Source organism: Cetorhinus maximus, chromosome 2 (genome assembly GCF_964194155.1).
Source record: "Cetorhinus maximus chromosome 2, sCetMax3.hap1.1, whole genome shotgun sequence".
NCBI lineage: Eukaryota > Metazoa > Chordata > Chondrichthyes > Lamniformes > Cetorhinidae > Cetorhinus > Cetorhinus maximus.
In genome coordinates this window covers 5,857,121-5,878,863 of record NC_135880.1, presented here as the reverse complement: position 1 = coordinate 5,878,863, position 21,743 = coordinate 5,857,121, and the positions used below count along the sequence as shown (strand labels likewise).

General features: G+C 44.6%; 1 protein-coding gene across 2 annotated transcripts in view; it reads right to left on the bottom strand.

The window, feature by feature from the left end:
- rictora (RPTOR independent companion of MTOR, complex 2 a) overlaps positions 1 to 21,743 on the bottom strand; it is a 225,752-nt gene that overhangs the window by 48,391 nt on the left and 155,618 nt on the right. For both annotated transcript variants that reach the window (XM_078560454.1, XM_078560460.1), the window contains exons 15-23: positions 21,203 to 21,283; positions 20,548 to 20,648; positions 17,794 to 17,959; positions 10,431 to 10,532; positions 9,477 to 9,523; positions 8,765 to 8,900; positions 5,116 to 5,315; positions 2,202 to 2,328; positions 1,201 to 1,365 (exon numbers count right to left, since the gene is read on the bottom strand). In XM_078560454.1, the coding sequence (XP_078416580.1) occupies positions 1,201 to 1,365; positions 2,202 to 2,328; positions 5,116 to 5,315; positions 8,765 to 8,900; positions 9,477 to 9,523; positions 10,431 to 10,532; positions 17,794 to 17,959; positions 20,548 to 20,648; positions 21,203 to 21,283 (1,125 nt within the window). The remainder of the gene's footprint in view (positions 1 to 1,200; positions 1,366 to 2,201; positions 2,329 to 5,115; positions 5,316 to 8,764; positions 8,901 to 9,476; positions 9,524 to 10,430; positions 10,533 to 17,793; positions 17,960 to 20,547; positions 20,649 to 21,202; positions 21,284 to 21,743) is intronic.

Below are 21,743 nucleotides of genomic sequence, written 5' to 3'. Positions count from 1 at the left end.
AAAACAACAGCACAGAGAAAAGAATGGAACTCGCGATCCAGCTTTGCAGCCTGGCTGGATAGGAGATCCCCACAGACAAGCTCCCAGTTTTGCAGGGTTTGAACACAGAATTTAGGTTGACACTCAGTGAAGTTCTAAATGTGTGTTGAGATGTTAAACTGGGTCCCCATTTGCCTGTTCCGATGCTTCAGGTGAATGTTAAAGTTTGAGAGGATAATGAGGCACTGCAACAATTCTCTACCCTTCAAACCATACCATGCGATTTTTAAATGTGCAGTGGAACGTGTAAATGGAGGCTCGGTTGAACATCTCATACAGAAAGAATCGCACCTCTGACAATGCAGCACTCCCTCAGTACTGCACTGAAGTATCATCTAGATTATAAACTGGAGGGGTACTTGAACAAATGTTTCCTGAGTTGAGATCCAACTAGCTGAGGCAAGCTGACACTGAGCTCCAAAGGGCTCTATACCTACTCCTTGCAGAGCTTGATCTCCCAACACCACAATAATACAACAGTGAAGATAGTGGGAATAGTTAGAAAATACATCTTTTTTGCTTTCTTTTCCCTCCATGGCAAATGAAGTCACCAATTTTAAGCACTGTGCCCATACTCTATTCAAAATGACTATGAAAAGGTGAGTGATCACTGTCGTAGGTGACCGATAGCACCTTGTTTACACAGGCAGGAAGAGGCTAACTACTTACTGCTACGGACTTCAAGAAGCTAACTACCATTATTGAACCTGAGCATAAGATCAGAGCTGAAAGTAGTTTGGCCACTCCCCAGCCCCCTCCCACAAGATCATCTATATATTTGTCTTAATATTAAATCAGATGTCAAACAAACTGATGGCTCTGTTGGTGATAACAGTCCAGTGCCTTACTGACCATGACCACAGAGATCAGAAGGACCTCTGTGACTTTTTCATCCTTCTCATCAGTCCAAGGGCAATTATAATACCCTATGATTATCTCAGCTGAGTTTAGGGTACCTATACCAGGATGGGAAGCAATTTAATATTAGAAAATCTTGGCCAGGATGGAGATGCAAACACTACACACTGGGGTTCTTGCAACCACAAGAAATTAAACTAATCAATCTGTTCCCCAAAACTAATGAGTAGGTTGAGAATAAAGCCACATTTCTAAGCTTTGACTGATTTAGACATTCATTCCACACTTAGGCACACAGCTCACCTTGTCCTCGCAGGCCTCATCCAGGATTTCAAGCGCTTCTGAAGAGATGGTTTTATTTTTATCATGCAGCTGTGTCACGAGTAATTCTATGCCCCAGTTGCTGAAGAACTCCACGTTGGCCCGTAGTAAAACCCGCAAATGTTTTGTCGCATACAGCCTGCAGTTCTACACAAACACAGCAGTCAGACCAACACTGTGGTAAGAAACAGGAACTGTCTCTGGTCTAATCTAGTCTACTCCACTCAGAAATAATACAAATCAGGAATATGTTGCCCGGCAGCTGATACTAGCTGATTTCACTACGAAGGTGGTTCCATAGAGAGCAGATATTTCAGGTTTATGCCAGAGACACAGAATAAAAATGCATTCATATTTTACAACTCATTCTCGGGATGTAGGTATCACTGGTAGTTATTACCCATCACTAGTTTTTCCGAGATGGTGGGGTGGGCTACTGACTTAAACGCTGAATGTAGCAATTTGATACAAATGCGGTGACTGTCTTGACCCACTTCAGAGGGCAGTTTAGAGTCAACCACATTCATGTGGGACTGAAGTCACATTAGGCCAGGCCAGATAAGGAAGCTGAGGCTGCTGCCTGACTTGCCATGGCGAATAATTTTTCTGCATCCCACTTCACAGAGCGATCTAGCTTCTTTCAAGATCCTCTGTCAGATTGCTAGCTGGCAATGATTGGGAGGAGGGGAGCAAAAAAATATCCTTTCCCAACATCCATAAATAAGGGTGCCAACAGGGTGTTAGGAGGAAGAAACTGATCTCAGGACAATGTAGTCCAAACTTTATTGACAATTTACAGTATAAACTGGAGCCTACAATTCCAATCATGCATGTTGTCACCCATTCATTATTCCTTCTGCATCAGCATACATGCAAAATCTGGGACACAGAATTACAAAGGTCAAGTGAATGTGAATGAGATGTTAAACAAAAGATGCACAACCCATACAAGACACCTGCTCACCAATTCCAATCGTACTTACATCGGTACCTGACGTAAGGATTTTGGACAAGATAACCCTGGACAAGCCATCGCGGCTGTAGTCTAAAGTGGAGACAGTTAGCTTTAGCACATGGTCATAGTTCTTCAGAGAACAGAGGCTGAGTAAACTATGAAGAAGAGAGGGGAGAAATTAAACTGTGTCACCTTCAAAAGCCTGTGCAGGCACAACATTCAGCACCTCCCACACACCTCAGAATTAATTTCAAACTCCACAGCTTTTTCCACTTAATCACATACTTTACTTCAGTCCTTCTACCCAATGCTGCTATTACATTGCCTCTATGGGGCAGTCGCTTTTGCTGCCTCAGCAGAATTGATAAATTGTGTACCAGGGTCAGATTTTGTTGAAGCCTTTAAAAATGGCAGACAGGACCCGGACACTCAAATCCCACCCCCATTTCCAGGAGCTCCCATTTTTGCCAGCAAGGGGGTGAATTACAGGTGGGAAACGAGAACTCAGCAGGGCAATTTGAAATTAGTGCCGAGTTAAAACAGACCCCATTTTGGCTGCTCCAAGTTACAAATTGATAGAGGTGTAAATGCTCTTGAAGGGCAGATAAGGTCTGAAGTGCATGAACTGAAGTTATTTAAATCCCCAGCCCTTTAAACACGGGGGAAAAAACCCCACAGCCTGCAGCTGTCAGGGTAAAAAAGAAAACGAGCTCATGCTTGCTATAGTGCATTGATCAACAGGTCATCTTAGTATAACTTAAAAAAAAAATTACCATCTGTTTCTGTAGTTTCAATAGACTTCATTGCCAACATTTCCCAAGGGCTCTAATTGGAACTGGACCCATTATGAATGCTTGGCTGACTTTCAAAATCTCCAAAACCACATATCCCAGCAGAAGGGTCGAGTTCACATTTTGATTGTCAGTTTTGAGGGGCTATTAATGGATTAGCTGTCTTTGAGAGGTTACAGAATCACAGAATTCTTACAGTCTGTGCTAGCTTTCCCAAGGAACAATTTAACTACTGCCACTCCCCTGCCTCCTCTATTCTTACTTTTCAAATAACAATCCAAATCCCTCTTGAATGCATCAATTGAGCCTGCCCTCAACATAATCTCAGACAGTGTAGTCCAGGTCCCAACCACTCACTGCTTGAAATAGTTCTCATGTCTCCATTGCTTCCTATGCCAATTACCTTAAATAATTACCCTCTGGTTCTCAATCCTTCCACCAAAGTGAATAGCTTTTCCCTATCTATTTTGTCCAGACCCCTCATGCTTTTGAATACCTCTATCAAATCTCCTCTCAACCTTCTCTTCTCCAAGGAAAACAGTTCCAACTTCTCCAATCTGCCTGCATAACTGAAATTCCTCACCCCTGGAATCATTATCGTGAATCTTTTCTACACTCTAATGCCTTAAACATCTTTCCGAAAGCGTGGTGTTCAGAACTGGACTCAATATTCCAGCTGAGTCCGAACCAGTGTTTTATACATGTTTAACATAACTTTCTTGCTTTTGTACTCTATGCCCCTATTAACAAAGCCTATGATACTGTATGTTTTATTAACCACTTGCTCAAGCAGTCTTGCCATCTTCCATGAGTTATGCATACATACACCCAAGTCCCTCTACTCCTTGCATCTCTTTTAGAATTGCACCCCTTATTTTACATCTCCTCTCTGCATTCTTCCTACCAAAATGAATTGCTTCACACTTCTGAGCATTGAATTTCAGCAAAATTGTGGAGGAGGCAGGTTCAATTGAGAGATTTAAAAGGGAATTGGATCACTATCTGAAAAGAAAAAAATGTGCAGGGGTACGGAGAGTGGCACTAGGTGAATTGCTCTTGTAGACTGCCAGCACTGACATGACAAGTCTAATGGCCTCCTTCTGTGCTGTCACCACTCTGCAATAGTTAGGCTATTGACAGAAGAATGAAACAAAGAAAAATGGAGGAAAAAAGAGGCAGTGGCATAGTGGTATTATCACTGGGCTAGTAATCCAGAGACCCAGGGTAATGCTCTGGGGACTGGGTTTGATTGTCATAAAAACCCATCTGGCTCACTAATGTCCTTTAGGGAAGGAAATTTGCCATCCTAACTTGGCCTGGCCTACATGTGACTCCAGATCCACAGCAATGCGGCTGACTCTTAAATGCCCTTTGAAATGGCCTAGCAAGCCGCTCAGTTGTATCACACCACTACAGAAAATTTGACCTACGCCACATAAACTGCAGCGGTTCAAGAATGCAGCTCACCACTAGCTTCTCAAGGGCAATTAGGGATAAGCACTAAATGCTGGTTTAGCCAGCGATGCTCACATCCCATGAATGAACAAAAACAATTACGCATAATCCGCCACACTTTTTTTATTCTTTCAGAGATGTGGGCATTGCTGGCTAGGCCAGCATGTACTACCCATCCCTAACTGCCCTTGAGAGAAGGTGTTGACAAGCCACCTTCTTGAACTGCTGCAGTCCATGTGGTGTAGGTACACCCACAGTGCTGTTAGGGAGGGAGTTCTTGGATTTTGATCCAAAGTTTGGATTTTGACACCTGTAAGGCAGAGCAGTTGCTTGCTCATCAAATACATCAGGTGTTGCTGTGGGGAGGTGGTAGGCACCAGGCACCCCTGCACAGAGATTGGCAAATTGACAGAAAATCACTTGTGCATCTACCAGCTGGCATGACTGCCACTCTCCAACAGTAAGACGCTATCACTGAAAATTTCCCACCCAGTCAGCACTCGAAAGAGGAAAGGTAACCTAACATTTTTGGTTTGACTATTTGTGGATGAGTTTTCGGTTTAACCCTGCATTTGCTTTGAGTTTAACATTTTAGGTGTGACCCCTCCCTTATTCAGCTGTCCGTATGGGATAGATTTCTGGCATTTGTGCTTTATTTATTTATTAAACCTCAAATTTACACCGATCACAACTTACCACTGGAACATGTTGCATTTCTCCAAAACCTTGACCCCGTGCGGATGAGAGGAGAGGGTACCGATGATCAGAAAGTAGTGCTGGCTGAGGGTGCTGAGTAAACCATTGTTCTGCAGGCTTCGCTCGTGTTTCAGGCCAGAGGAGGGAGAGACCCACTGCACAATGTCTTTCACCAGCTCCTCCAGGTATGTCTGACCATCCTGTCACAATTTGCAACAAATTAAAAAGGAAGATGAGTTCTGCCTGTCTGGAATAGTAACGTCTAGAAAGCAGCACCACTAGCCAGAGGTGAAACACTTGCTCATTCCATCATCCATTCACACCTGACTCTAATTTGGAATTTGAGAGATGAGGACTCATTCTGTAAAACGGACTGGTAACAGTCAACATATCTGTATAGGGTGAACTGTTAAGTTTCATACCCTTACGCCCTCATCTCAATGAATTTCGGGCTCGGCATGATGCTGAACTCTTCTTCCGCCGTCTTCGTCTCCGTGCTCACTTCTTTGGGCAGGAGTCCTCTCCCCGTTCAACGGATCCTTTTACCCACCTCCAATATTCTCCCTCCACTTGGACCCCTCCCTCTGGATTCTTACCTTCTCTTGATCTTTTCATTGAGAACTGTCGGCGTGACATTAGCCGTCTCAATTTCTCTGCTCCTCTCACCCATTCTAATCTGTCTCTCTCTGAACTCACTGCACTCCGTACTCTCAGGTCCAACCCCAACATTGTCATCAAACCCGCTGACAAGGGTGGTACTGTTGTTGTCTGGCGCATTGACCTCTACCTCGCGGAGGCTGAGCGTCAACTCGCAGACGTTTCCTCCTACCTTTCCCTGGACCATGACCCCACCACAGAACATCAAGCCATTGTTTCCAGGACTGTCACTGACCTCATCTCCTCTGGAGATCTTCCTCCCACAGCTTCCAACTTGATAGTCGCCCAACCTCGGACGGCCCGCTTCTACCTCCTACCCAAAATCCACAAACAGAACTGTCCTGGCAGACCGATCGTGTCAGCCTGTTCCTGCCCCACGGAACTCATTTCTCGTTATCTTGACTCCCTTCTCTCTCCCCTTGTCCAGTCCCTTCCCACCTACATCCGTGATTCCTCTGACACCTTACGTCACATCAACAATTTCCAGTTCCCTGGCCCCAACCGCTTCCTCTTCACCATGGATGTCCAATCCCTCTACACCTCCATCCCCCACCAGGATGGTCTGAGGGCCCTTAGCTTCTTCCTTGAACAGAGGCCCCAACAATCCCCATCCACCACTACTCTCCTCCGTCTGGCTGAACTTGTTCTCACACTGAACAATTTCTCCTTTAACTCCTCTCACTTCTTCCAAATAAAAGGTGTGGCTATGGGTACCCGCATGGGCCCCAGCTATGCCTGTCTCTTTATGGGGTATGTGGAACATTCCTTGTTCCAGTCCTACTCCGGCCCCCTCCCACAACTCTTTCTCCGGTACATCGATGATTACTTCGGTGCTGCTTCATGCTCTCGTCGGGACCTGGAAAAATTTATTAATTTTGCTTCCAATCTCCACCCCTCCATCATCTTCACATGGTCCATCTCTGACACTTCTCTTCCCTTCCTTGACCTCTCTGTCTCAATTTCTGATGATAGACTGTCCACCAATATCCATTACAAGCCTACCGACTCCCACAGCTACCTCGATTACAGCTCCTCACACCCCGCTTCCTGTAAAGACTCCATCCCATTCTCTCAGTTCCTTCGCCTCCGTCGCATCTGTTCTGATGACGCTACCTTCAAAAACAGCTCCTCTGACATGTCCTCCTTCTTCCTTAACCGAGGTTTTCCATCCACGGTCGTTGACAGGGCCCTCAACCGTGTCCGGCCCATATCCCGCGCATCCTCCCTCACGCCTTCTCCTCCTTCCCAGAAACATGATAGGGTCCCCCTTGTCCTCACTTATCACCCCACCAGCCTCCGCATTCAAAGGATCATCCTCCGCCATTTCCGCCAACTCCAGCATGATGCCACCACCAAACACATCTTCCCTTCACCCCCCTTGACGGCATTCCGTAGGGATCGTTCCCTCCGGGACACCCTGGTCCACTCCTCCATCACCCCCTACTCCTCAACCCCCACTTATGGCACCTCCCCATGCCCACGCAGAAGATGCAACACCTGCCCCTTCACTTCCTCTCTCCTCACCGTCCAAGGGCCCAAACACTCCTTTCAAGTGAAGCAGCATTTCACTTGCATTTCCCCTAACTTAGTCTACTGCATTCGTTGCTCCCAATGCGGTCTCCTCTACATTGGAGAGACCAAACGCAAACTGGGCGACCGTTTTGCGGAACACCTGCGGTCTGTCCGCAAGAAAGACCCAAACCTCCCTGTCGCTTGCCATTTTAACACTCCACCCTGTTCTCTTGCCCACATGTCTGTCCTTGGCTTGCTGCATTGTTCCAGTGAAGCCCAACGCAAACTGGAGGAACAGCACCTCATCTTCCGACTAGGCACTTTACAGCCTTCTGGGCTGAATATTGAATTCAACAACTTTAGATCTTAAACTCCCCCTCCCCCCATCCCCACCCCGTTTCTTTTCCCCCCCCACCCGCCTTTTTTTTTAATAATTTATATAGATTCTTCTTTCCCCACCTATTTCCATTATTTTTAAATCTAAAACTAAAACCTTTAGTCTTTCCACCCCACCCCCACTAGAGCTGTACTTTGAATATCCTGTTTTCCATTCTTAATTAGCACTTTTCTCAGACAAAGACCACCACCTTCAACACCTCTTTGACCCTTTTGTCTCTGACATCTTTTGATTATCTTCTCACACCACACCCTCAATGTGTCTCTTCCCCCCCACCCACCTTAAACCAATTTATATTTCTCCCTTGTTGAAACTATGCTTCAGTTCTGCCGAAGAGCCATGAGGGCTCGAAACGTTGACTGATTTCTTCTCCGCCGATGCTGCCAGACTTGCTGAGTTTTTCCAGGTAATTCTGTTTTTATTTTGTTTTGGATTTCCAGCATCCGCAGTAGCTTTTAGCTTTTTGTTTTTAAACTCAACTGTTAACTTGGAGAGAAGCTAAATATTCCTCCTTATCTGGGAATGCTCACAGTTTGAGAGAAAAGACCAAGATGGTTGTTCCACATGTGATCCCTCTTACTGCTAGTTTCCAGACTGTTTCTCCATCCCATTATTCCCATGTCTCTACATTTTGTTGGTACTAGGAAACTATTCTGCTGTATTTTCATCTTGTCCCTTTTAATACGCTATCCTTGAAATAAAAAGTCTTATACACTGTTCCTCTTTCCGTATCTTCACTGTATTAAAATCACCACCTCGAACTTCAACTCACTTTTTCTCAGGGCCTTCAAACTATGGAACTCCTCCCACTTCCCTTAAATTTTCCCCTTTCTTCTACAACCTATGACTTTTAAAACCCAAATCACTAAGTACTACAACCTCAATTCACCTCATCTTCTCTGTAACTCCCTTCAATCTGAACTATTTCTCTGGGTTTCCCAATTAGCAAACAGACCCTTCTGTGTTGTAACTATTTTGTGAACACAACGCTGTTCACATCCAGAATTAGTAAGTCCAAGTTTTGGATTGTCCTGTATAAAAATTCTTTGCTGCATGGGCAGAGTAAGAAGCTGGCAAGCTCACCTCATTAGACTCAAGCAGGAACTCAGTGAACTGGCAGCCCACCACAGTCAGCTGCTTTCCCATAACATGATCCAGCTCCATGTTAGCGTACAGCTTACCACTGGGCTTGTAAAAATATAGCAATCGGCGCACAAATCTAAACAAGGAGGAAAGATAGAAGCAGTGATCAATGCAAGAGAAAAACAACTGGGTGAAGAGAGAAAGATACACTTCCTCTAAATTCAGTAGGTAGATTTAGGTTATAGAGTTGACTGAGGGAATTGTTACTTAGTAAAAGTTTCAAACAAGTTAAAAATAAGTTCAGAATAAGAGGGGAAGTCTGCTAGTATTTTTCATTTAAAGGGGTATTAAAGAATAGAAATTACCAGTGAGGACATTGAAAGGTAGGGTACAAACAGGTTGAAAAAGCAATTAGATATGTTTCTAGAGTGAAGGGGTTGAGAGATATGATGAGAAGGTGGAATTGAGAGATATTGTGAGAAGTTGGGATTGAGGAACACAATGAGAAGGTGGGAAAGTGGGATTGAGGGGCATGGTGTAAAAGAGGTTTGACGAATATGGTGTGATGTTGGGTTGGTAGAGTTAATTCAAAGAGATTGCCTTACTGGGGATATTGGCACTTGTCCTGTTAAAAAACTTACGTCCTGTCTCTAGACAGTCAGCAGAAATGCCCAGCTCCCCAATGTTGGACATCAGCACAGCCCACACTAACCTGTGTAATTGTTCATCTTTGTAGTTCCGCAGGTTTATGTTTGGCCACTGCAGAAGGACAGACGCAGACAAGGTATTAATGTCAAAAAAAAAGAATCCGAGAAAAACACTCACTGGCACTTAGAATACAGACATGCAAGATACAGGAGAATTTTTGGGTCTCAAATATTCTTTTTATTCATTCATGGGATGTAGGCGTCACTGATGAGCCCAGCATTTATTACCCAGATCTAATTGCCCTTGACAAAGTGGTGGCGAGCTGCCTTCTTGAACTGCTGCAGCCCATGTGGTGTTGGTACACCCACAGTGTGTTAGGGAGGGAGTTCCAGGGTTTTGACCCAGTGACAGTGAAGGAACGGTGATATATTTCCAAGTCAGGATGGTGAGTGGTTTCCAGGTGGTGGTGTTTCCCATGCATCTACAGCCCTTGCTCTTTTAGATGGATTTAGTGGTTGCAAGTTTGGAAGGTGTTGTTTAAGAAGCCTTGGTGAGCTCCTGCAGTGCATCTTGTGGATGGTACACACTGCTGCAAACTGTGCATCGGTGGTGGAGGGATGAATGTTTGTGGATGGGGTGTCAATCAAGCGGGCTGTTTTGTCCTCGATGATGTCAAGTTTCTTGAGTGTTGTTGGAGCTGCACTCATCCAAGCAAATGGGATCTTTCTGGGATCTGTCATTTCTTCCAAATAGCAATAACAGCCCTGAGTTTGGACTAGTGTCTAAATTTAATTTTGATTTTCCTTCTTCTCAAAACTATCTGCTTTTGTTGTTGTCCCCATCAAATACTCCCAGGGCAGGTACAGCACGGGGTTAAACACAGTAAACCTCCCTTTACACTCCCATCGAACACTGCTAAAGCCAGTCTAGTCTGGGTCTCCTACTGACATTTTCACAGTAATTAGCACCAAATTTAAAAAGTAATAGAAAAGTCCCAGTGATTTCTTCATACTTCTACCTTAAGAATGGTCGAGATTAAGTTCCAATTCCACCTAAGGTTATCCTTGTTATTCAGTACATCACTGTCTCGCAGGTTCTGCATCATTGCCTCCTCTGTGTCCTAGAAAACAATGCAACATTGTGGAGAAGGAATGTATGCCAGGGAACACATACTGATCATCACCTTAAACAGCACATATACAGGGATAAAATAAAAAAAAATCTGCCCTATTTTTAAATCTAAAATAAAAATAAAAAATTCTGGCACTGTTGACAACTCCTATTGGTGGTGATGACTGAGAGTAAGCTGGCAGAACGGTCATCAAATGTGTTGCATTTTCCTGCTTTTTGCAGAGAGGACATCTCTGGACAAATTTCCAATATTGCCAGGTAGATGTCATTTGGTAGCTGTACTAGAGCAGCTTGGGTGGAAGTGCAGATAGTTCTGGAGCACACACCTTCAGCACTAGGGCCAGGAAGCTGTCAAGACCCATAGACTTTGCTGTATTTTAGCTATTTCTTGATTTTTAGAAGTTCTTTCATGGAATGCAAGTGTTGCTGGTTAGGCCAGCATTTATTGCCCATCCCTCATTGCTCTTGTTCAGAGGGCAACCACATTGTGTCACATGTAGGCCAGACCAGGTAAGGTCCGCAGATTTCCTTCCCTAAAGGACATTGTAAAAACCCATCTGGTTCACTAATCAGCAATCGATGGTCACCATCAGACTTTTAATTCCAGAAATTTATTGAATTCAAATTTTACCATCTGCCATGGTGGGATTCGAACCTGGGTCCCCAGAGTATTACCCTGGGTCTCTGGAACACTAGTCCAGTGACAATACCACTATGCCAGTGACAGTGACAATGAAGGAACGGCCAATACAGCTTCAAGTCAGAATGGGCTGTGACTATGAGTGGTGATGTTCCCATATGTCTGCTGCCCATGTCTAGGTGGCAGGGGTCACAGGTTTGGAAGGTGCCATGAAAGAAACTTGGTGAGCTGCTGCAGTACATTTTGTAGAGTACTGCCAACTGTGTGTCAGTGTTGGAGATGGATGGGGCTGTGATTCAAGCGGATTGCTTTGTCCTGGATGGTGTTGAGCTTGTGTTTTTGGAGGTTCACTCATCCAGGCAAGTGGAGAATATTCCATCACACTCCTGACTTGTGTCCTGCAGATGATGGACAGGCTTTGGGTGGTCAGGAGGCCAGTTACTTGCTGCAGAATTTCCAGTCTCTGGCCTGTTCTTGCAACCACAGTATTTATATGGCTGGTCCAGTTAAATTTTCTGGTCAATGGTAGACCCCAGGATGTTGATAGTGGGTGATTCATTGATGGTAATGCCAATGAAAGTCAAGATGAGATGGTTAGATTATCTCGTTTGAGATGATCATTGCCTGGCTCTTGAATGTCACTTGCCACGTAACAGCCCAAGCTGAATGCTGCCCAGGTCAAGGAGCAGCTGGTGTCGTTGACGTGTATTCTCAAGGATGAAAGCTACATAGATAGCATGTTTCAGAAGGTGGTCATCCCGCAGCTTAAGAAAGAGGGAGACTGGGTGGCCGTCAGATGGACAGGACAGGCAAGGCAAGTAGTGCGGCAGACCCTGAGGACATCCCACTTTCTAACAGGTACTCAGTCCTGAGTACCAATGAGGGAGAGGGATCCTCTGAAGATAGCAGTCAGACTCATGACCAGAGCACCATGGTTGGCTCAGCTGTGCAGATAGGGTGAGAAAAGACAGCAGAGCAATAGTGGTAGGGGATTCTATACTTAGGGGAACAGACATGCACTTCAGTGCTCGCAGATGGGATTCCAGGATGGTATGTTGCCTCCCTGGTGCAAGGGTATGGATATCATTGAGTGGCTTCAGAGCATTCTGGAGGGTGAGGGTGCACAGCCAGAAGTCATGGTTCACATTGATACCAAGGATATAGATAAAGAAAGGGATGAGGTCCTGCAGGCTGAGTTCAGGGAGTGAGGAAAGGGATTAGCAAGCAGGACCTCGAAAGTAATCATCTCTGGTTTACATCCAAGGGCATGAGCTGGCGAGTAAGGAAATAGGAGAATACATCAGATGAATGTGTGTCTGGAGAGATGGTGCAGGAGGGAAAGCTTCAGATTTCTAGAACATTGGGCTCCGGTTCTGGGGAAGGTGGGATCTGCACAAGCAGGACAGCCTATATCGGAATAGGACCGAGACGAACACCCTTGCAGGGAGATTTGCTAGTGTTGTTGGGGAGGGTTTAAACTAGATTGGCAGAGGGATGGGAACCTGAGGGCAAATTCAGATAGGACAAATTCAGAGCAGGGAGCAGGGGACAGAAAATTAGTGAGTGACTTTGAAAGACAGATGAAGCAAAGTTTAAAAGGTTTACAGCACAGGAATTTGACAATGTTAAAAGGTATTTATTTAAATACAAGTAGAATAGCAAACAAAGCCAATGAATTCAGGAGCCAGACAGACACATGGCAGCATGGTATCATTGCTATAATGGAAACATGGCTTAAAGAGGGGCAAAAATGGCAGCTCAACACCCCTGGATACAAAGTTTTCAGGCAGGATAGAGAAGGGCTAAAAAGGTGGGGATATAGCACTATTGGGTAAAGAATCAATTACAGCTGTGAGGAGGGATGATCTACTAAATGAAGCATCAAATGAGGCTATATGGGTTGAGCTCAGAAATAAGAAGGGAGCAGCCACTCTCCTCGAGTGTCCTCCAGATCCCCAAATTGTGAGGGAGATAAAAGAGCAAATATGTGGGCAAATTTCTGAGCGCAAATATAATAGGGCAATAATAATTGGGCACTTCAACAATATGAATATCAACTGGGATACGAAGTGTAATAGGCACAAGAGGGCACAAAATTTTTGAACAGCATTCAAGAGAACTTATTAGCCAGCACGTAACAAGCCCAATGAGAGGGGGCACAATTTTAGATTTAGTCTTAGCAAATCAAGCTGGGTAAGTAATGAAGTAGCAGGAGGTGACCATTTTGGAGATAGTGACCATAATAGTTAGATTTAGCATAATTATGGAAAATGATAAAGATAGAACAGGTGTTAAAGTTTTAAATTGGGGAAAGACAAATTTTACAAAGCTGAGCGCAAGTGGACTGGTTACAGCTACTTGAAGGGAAAACAGTGACAGACCAGTGGGAGGCAGTCAAAAGAGATTCTACAGGCACAGTGTAGACATGTCCCCACAAAGAAAAAAGGCGGTTCTGCCAAATCTAGAGCCCTCTGGTTATTCTAGATGCACAAAGGTAAGATAAAGCAGAAAAAGAAAGCTTATGACAGTCACAAAAAGCTTAATACTGTAGAAAGCCTAAGAGAATATAGAAAATACAGGGGTGAAGCGAAAAAAAGGTAATTAGGAAAGCAAAGAGAGGATATGAAAAAATATTGGCAGGTAAAATCACAGAAAACCCAAAGATGTTTCACCAGTACATTAAGAGCAAGAGAATAACTAAGGTAAGGGTAGTGCCTATTAGAGATGTACATGGTAATTTGTGCGTTGACACTGAAGATGTGAGCAGGCTTCTCAATAAGTACTTTGTCTTTGTTTTTGTCTTCACTAAAAGAGGGAGGATGAAGACATTCTAGTTAAAGAGGAGTGGGAAATATTACATACAATAAGCATAGCAAGAGAGGAAGTACTGGAGCGACTGACATCCTTGAAAGTGGATAAATCACCAGGGATGGATGGATTGTATCCTAGAGAAAGCCAATAAGGAAACAGATGTTCCGAGGATCATTTTCCAATCCTCACTAGATATGGGCGAGGTACCAGAGTATTGGAGGTCCGCGAATGTTGTACCATTATTTAAAAAGGGTGTGAGGGATAGGTCAAATAATTATAGGCTGGTCAGTCTGACTTTGGTGGTGGGCAAATTATTAGAATCAGTTCTGAGACAGGATAAACTGTCACAGAAAGGAATGGCTTAATCAAGGATCGTCTGCATAGTTTTGTTATGGGAAGTCTCTGAAGGCGAAGGGGCATGTTAGTGGGGTGGCGAAAAAGGCATATGGGACACTTGCCTTTATCAATCAAGGCATAGATTACAAAAGTAGGGAGATCATGTTGGCGTTGTATAGAACCTTGGTGAGGCCACAGCTGGAGTACTGTGTGCAGTTCTGGTCGCCACATTATAGGAAGGATGTGATTGCACTGGAGGGGGTGCAGAGGAGATTCACCAGGATGTTGCCTGGGATGAAACATTTAAGTTATGAAGAGAGGTTGGATAGACTTGGGTTGTTTTCGTTGGAGCAGAGAAGACTGAGGGGCGACCTGATCGAGGTGTACAAGATTATGAGAAGCATGGACAGGACGGATAGGGAGCAGCTGTTGCCCTTAGCTGAAGGGTCAGTCACAAGGGGACATAAGTTCAAGGTGAGGGGCAGGAGGCTTAGGTGGGGGGATGTGTGGAAAAGCGTTTTTACCCAGAGGGTGGTGACGGTCTGGAATGCACTGCCTGGGAGGGTGGTGGAGGCAGGTTACCTCACATCCTTTTAAAAAGTACCTGGATGAGCACTTGGCATGTCATAACATTCAAGGCTATGGGCCAAGTGCTGGTAAATGGGATTAGGTAGGTAGGTCAGGTGTTTCTCACGTGTCGGTGCAGACTCGATGGGCCGAAGGGCCTCTTCTGCACTCTGTGATTGTGAAGTTTATGCCTTACCAACTTAATTGAATTTTTTGAGGAAGTGACAAGGAGGACTGATGAGGTTAGTTCAGTGGATGTTGTATACATGGATTTTAGTAAGGCATTTGACAAGGGCCCACATGGCAGACTGGTCAGAAAAGTAAAAGCCCATAGGGTGCAGGGGAATGTGGCGAGTTGGAACCAAAATTGGCTCAGCAACAGGAAACAAAGGGTAAAGGTTGATGGATGCTTTTGTGAATGGAAGACGGTTTCCAGTGCCGTTCCACAGGGCTCAATGTTGGGCCCCTTGCGGTTTGTTGAATGTATTAATGATTTGGGCTTAAATGTGGGATTTGTGATTTGGAAATTTGCAGATGACACACAAATTGGCTGTGTAGTTGATAGTGAAGAGGACAGCTGTTGTCTCCAGAATGATATCAATGGTTTGGTGCAGTAGGCATAAAAGTGGCAGATGGAATCCAATCCAGAGAAGTGTGAGGTAATGCATTTGGGGAGGGCAAACAAAGCAAGGTAATACATAATAAATGGGAGGGTACTGGGATAGGTAGAGGAAGTGAGAGGCCTTAGAGTGCATATCCACAGGTCCCTGAAGGTGGCAGGACAGGTGGATATGGCGGTAAAGAAAGCACGTGGGATGCTTTCCTTTATTGCACAAGGTATTGAATACAAAAGCAGGAATGTAACGATGGAACTGTTTAAAACGCTGGTTAGGCAACAGCTGGAATTTGTGTACAAAGTTCTGGTTGCCACATTACAGGAAGGACATAATTGCTCTGGAGAGAGTATAGAGGAGATTTACAAGAATATTGCCAAGGCTTGAAAATTGCAGCTATGAAGATTGGATAGGCTGGGGTTGTTTTCCTTGGAACTTAGGGGGCTGAGGGATGACCTGAGGTGTACAAGATTAGGAGGGGTCCAGATAGAGTTTCCCCTAGCGAGAGGTCAATTACCAGGGGGCACAGATTTAAGGTAATTGGTAGAAGGGTTAGAGAGAACATGAGGAAAAACTTCTTCACCCAGGGGGTGGTGGGTATTTGGAATTCGCTGCCTGGTTTGGTGGTGGAGGCAGAAACATTCAACTCATTTAAAAGGTACCTAGATCTGCACCTAAAGTACTGTAATCTGCCAGGCTACGGACCAGCTGCTAGAAGGTGGGATTAGAATGGGCAGCTAGTTGTTATTTTTTCTTTTTCAGCTGGCATTGGGCTGAATGGCCTCTTTGTGCCGTAACCTTTCTATGGTATGTTTGTAGGTCTTGCTACATGTGGATACGGACTACTTCAGTATCTCAGGAGTCATGAATTGCGCTGAACACTGCATGAACATCAGTGAAGATCCCCACTTCTGACCTTGAGATGGAGGGAAGGTCATTGTTGAAGACAGTTCGGCCTAGAAACTAACCTGAGGAACTCCTGCAGCGACGTCCTGTAGCTGAGGTGATTGACCTCAAACAACCACGAACGTTTTATCCTTTGCACTAGTATAATTCCGACTAGCACAGAGTTATCCCCCCCGATTTCCACTGACTTTAATTTTGCCATGGCTCCTTGATAGCACACTTAGTCAAATGCGGTTGTGATGTCAAGGGCAGTCACTCTCACTATTTATGTCCATATTTAGACCAAGGTCTGGAATCGAGGGTCCCTGGTGGAACCCAAACTGACCGCCAATGAGGAGGTTGTTGGTGTTTAAGTGCGGCTTGATAGCACTGTCGACCCTTCTGTGATGAGCGAGAGTAGACATGCGTTGGATTTGTCCTACTTTTTGTGAATAGGACATACCTGGGCAATTTTCCACATTGCTTGGTAGATGCCAGTGTTATAGCTGTACTGGAACAGCTTGGCTAGCGACGCAGCTAATTCTGGAGTATGTCTTCAGTACTACAGCCAGAATGTTGTCAGTGCCCCATAGCTATATCCAGTGCCTTCATTCGTTTCTTGATTTCATGTGGAACAAACCAAATTAGCTGTAGATCGGCATCTGTTATGTTGGGAACTTCAGGGGGAGGCCAAGAGGGGTCATCTATTCGGCACTTCTGGCTGAATTTGGTTGCAAATGCTTCAGCTGTGCCTTTTGTCGCCTTCCCTGCTGGGTCTGTCCTGCTGGTGGGACAGGACATATCCATGGATAGTGATGAAGGAATCTGGGACATTGGCTACAAGGTATGAATTGATGAGTATGACTATGTTAGGCTGTTGCTTGACTAGTCTGCAGGCCAGTTTACCAAATATTCTCATAAGTCCCAAGCTGTTGGTGAGGATGACTTTGCAGGGTTGTCCGGGCAGCGTGTACCTTTGCAGTTTCCAGTGCCTAGGACTATGCTGGATGGTCTCTTCAGCAGCAGTTTGAGAACTTGAGGAATTTTACCTTACAGTCTGCACATGGTGCGGAATTCAACTGTTACATGCCCTCCCACTAAAATGGTGAGTAACTCTGCTACAAAGTGCCCTATATCTGACAGTGGAACATGAATATCGATTTACTTCTACACTAAACACTTGTACCCCCACCTCCCAACAAAAATTAATAATTGAGTGGTCCCCTCCCATCCTTGCTTACTTGCGCAACAGATGAAACTGAATTACATCAAAACACATACAACGCTGGATTCGAACCGCCACTCAAGATTCACAGAAAAGCTTGTGCCAGTGACCTTATTTGCATATTTCAAAAATGCTCACTGCATCAAGTTTGCAAAATGCTCTACCATTTTACCTTCAAGACAAAGATGTCTCTCTGGAAACGGAGGTGGTGATCCCGCTTTTGGGCGGTGGAGCCATTTTGATGTGTAATATGATCCAAGTACAGGCTGTAGGGTTTTGCACCACGCTTCTTCATTTCATGAAAACGCTTCAGGCAGTTCACAGCTGCACTGGCTCGTCTGTTATTAAGTCAATAAGAAAATTAAGTCAGAGTAAAATAGTAAATTCTCCTGTTTATAGATGATACTGTGATCCCTGCCATATGCTTTATATAATTAAAATGAAACATCAGGAGAATAAACACCCAGAATCACATGACCAACATGGAATGCGACTTCTTCTTTAGTCATCATAAACGAGCAGCTCTGTCATTGTTCTCCTGAACTTTACTCCTACTCCCGAGCTCCCAATACACTGCCCTTCATACTCTTGCTCAGTGGTGTCAGCTTTTTGCTAAGAGTTTATAGAAATTGCTTGCCTTAAAATAATATTCACTCCTGTGTATCCATAAATAGCTTCCAGCTTCTTAGTGACTGAGGCAGATTCAATCATGGCTTTCAAAGGAGATTTGGATATGCACCTTAAGGGAAAAAATCTGCTGGGCTACAGGGAAAGGGTGGGTGAAATTGCTTGTAGAGAGCCAGCATGGCTTTTTTTAAAAATTCATTCACAAGATGTGGGCTTCGCTGGCTGGGCCACCATTTATTGCCCATCCCTAGTTGCCCTTGAGAAGGTAGTGAGCTGCCTTCTTGAACTGCTGCAGTCCATGTGGTGTAGGTACACCCACAGTGCTGTTAGGGAGGGAGTTCCAGGGTTTTGACCCAGCAACAGTGAAGGAACGGTGATATATTTCCAAGTCAGGATGGTGAGTGGCTTGGAGAGGAACTTCCAAGTAGTGGTGTTCCCGTCTATCTGCTGCCCTTGTTCTTCTAGATGGTAGTGGTTGGGGTTTGGGAGGTGCTGTCTAAGGAGCCTTGGTGAATTCCTGCAGTGCATCTTGTAGATGGTACACACTGCTGCTACTATGTGTTGGTGGTGGAGGGAGTGAATGTTTGTGGATGTGGTGCCAATCAAGCGGGGCTGCTTTGTCCTGGACAGTGTCAAGCTTCTGAGTGTTGTGGGAGCTGCACTCATCCAGGCAAGTGGGGAGTATTCCATCACACTCTTGACTTGTGCCTTGTAGATGGTGGACAGGCTTTGAGGAGTCAGGAGGTGAGTTACTCATCACACGATTCCTAGCCTCTGACCTGCTCTAGTAGCCGCAGTACTTTTACGCCTAGTCCAGTTCAGTTTCTGGTCAATAGTAACTCTAAGGATGTTGATAGTGGGGGCTTCAGTGATGGTAATGACATTGAACATCAAGGGGTGATGGTTGGATTCTCTCTTGTTGGGGATGGTCATTGCCTATCACTTGTGGTGCGAATGTTACCTGCCACTTGTCAGCCCAAGCCTGGATATTGTCCAGGTTTTGCTGCATTTGGACATGGACTGCTTCAGTATCTGAGGAGTCACGAATGATGCTAAACATTGTGCAATCGGCAGCAAACAGTTCTGATAAGTCAAATAGTCTCCTTCTGTGCTGTAATCATTCTATGGTATTGTACCACCTGTGCAAGTTTCAGGTCCTGCACAAGTACAGTACACAGCCATAAAAGAGAAGAATTCACTTCTGTCTGATACGGTGTGTCAGTTTCAAATTACTCAGTCTCAAGGAACTCACAAAGCCTCCTTAGACAGTACCTGCCAAACCCACGACCACTACCATCTAGAAGGACAAGGGCAGCAGACACATGGGAACACCACCACCTGAAAATTCCCCTCCAAGCCACTCACCACCCTGACTTGGAAATATATCACTGTTCCTTCACTGTCCCGGGGTCAAAATCCTGGAACTCTCTCCCTAACAGCACTAAGTGTGTACCTACACCACATGGACTGCAGTGGTTCAAGGCGGCTACTCACCACTGCCTTCTCAAGGGCAATTAGGGATGGACAATAAATGCTGGCCCAGCCAGTGGAGCCCACATCCCATGAATGAATATAAAAAAAAAATTCATCAGGACAATAGAGTGGCCAGTACTAGAATGAAGATGAGTTATGACATTGAGGAACATTATTTCTTTCCAGTATACAAGACATATACAACTGCTGTATAAATAGCTCCTATGTTGACAATGAAAGCCTTCTGTATGCATGACACTGATACCATGCAGTAAACACTCTAGTTTGTGTTTTCTTCTTTCCTGTTGAAGATGCTGAATCTTGTTGGGGTACAGCCTACTCATGCTGGCTAACCTCCATCATTTGAAACTAGCTGCAAGTAGCAATGCATCCCTATCAGCTATGGGCAATGGTGACATCAGAACAGGCCCCCATTAATTCCACGTGTAATTTCAGGCAGGTTCACTGGATAGCAGTCGCAAGCAGAAATCTTGGTTGAAAATCCACCGCCCACTACCCCAACCATGTCCCTCAGCTTCAGGCATCCTCAGGCCATTTGAAGCACCTGTACTATGGGAATCGCTGATTTGTATTTTTCAGTACAAAAATGTGTAGTACATTTAACAAATAGCTCCCATCAAGCGAGCTTCTACCTGGTCTGTATCAGGGCAAGGTAATGATTCGCACAGACAATAACAGTGACATAAAGGTTGCAGACAACAGGCAGTGAACAGTAACTGCAGTGCAAGCTTTTTTTTTGCATTAATTCCCTTGAGCCCTGATGTGCACACTGCATTGCTTGGCATGAATGCTGAAATACACTTACAGCCGCTTTTCGTGAGAGATATCAAAGGAAGCTGCCATGTTCATGAGGGTCGGTAGACAGTGTAAGTGGTGGCTGTAGGTATATGGCAGGATAGTATTTGCCTGTAGGAGAGAAACAGATGTTTATGGCTAGCTACATCAGATCACAAGGTTATGTGAAACTTCAGTGCAGTGCTGAGATATTAAACTGAGGGTACTTCTGCCTCATTAGGATATTAAAGAATTTTATACGAAGAGATTAAGGAAGATTACCAAGTGCCCTGGCCAACATAAAACTTTCAACCAACATCGCTAAAACAGGTAAACTGCCAAGGTGCCAAACTCAGCAATCAATTGTCATTCATCTCATGGCTGTCCTATGTACCTATATAACTGTAATGATGGCGCTTCAAAATAATTTATACCCATAAAGCACAGTGTCACATTCCTGAGATATTTCAAACCCATAAAAATCCAGGTGTTTCTACCATACTCTTAAAATGTTTTTTTAATCACTCTCTAGCAACCAGATGCTACTGTCTTTCATGGTCAGTGGGACAGTGTCAGCCTGGTTACAGTACACATTACAAGACCAGGAGGGACAGTGTCAGGCTGGTTATAGGACATCAATAATAGGAATAGAGAGGCAGCTTGAGCCTAATTACATGTCACCTTACCATGTGCAAGAGTTCGCCGAGCAGGATGGTGGCCCGCATAGACACATTATCATTGCTGCTTGTTAGCACATCAACCAGGCTCTTAAGGAAATAGAGAGGATGAATTACAATGGTGAAAAATTAAAACAAAAACAAGAGTGGGCAGTTCCCTTACTGCAGCCCAGGTGAACAGTTCATTTACAAAGCTACTCCTTAATAAAACATTTCCCTCTATAGTAAAATGTCCGCTGTCCTTGGAACACGTACAATATTTATAGAATAGCAGTAATCCAAGAGCAACACAATACTGTTGGTCATTCAGGGACATGGAGTGCACTGGGCTGAGTTGGTGCCAATTTCCCTGGTAATTAACAGTGAGCTAACATCAGATGTTAAAAATTATAGGTACAATATAAACACACCAATCCAATTTTAATGCTTTAAATAAACTACTCATTCTTGAGGCAAGCCCAAACCAGCTTTTTGATTACTTTTCAGCCTGGAACTTGCTCACGGATATCGGTTATGCTCTATATAAACCATCCAAATTCCTTGGCTAGAC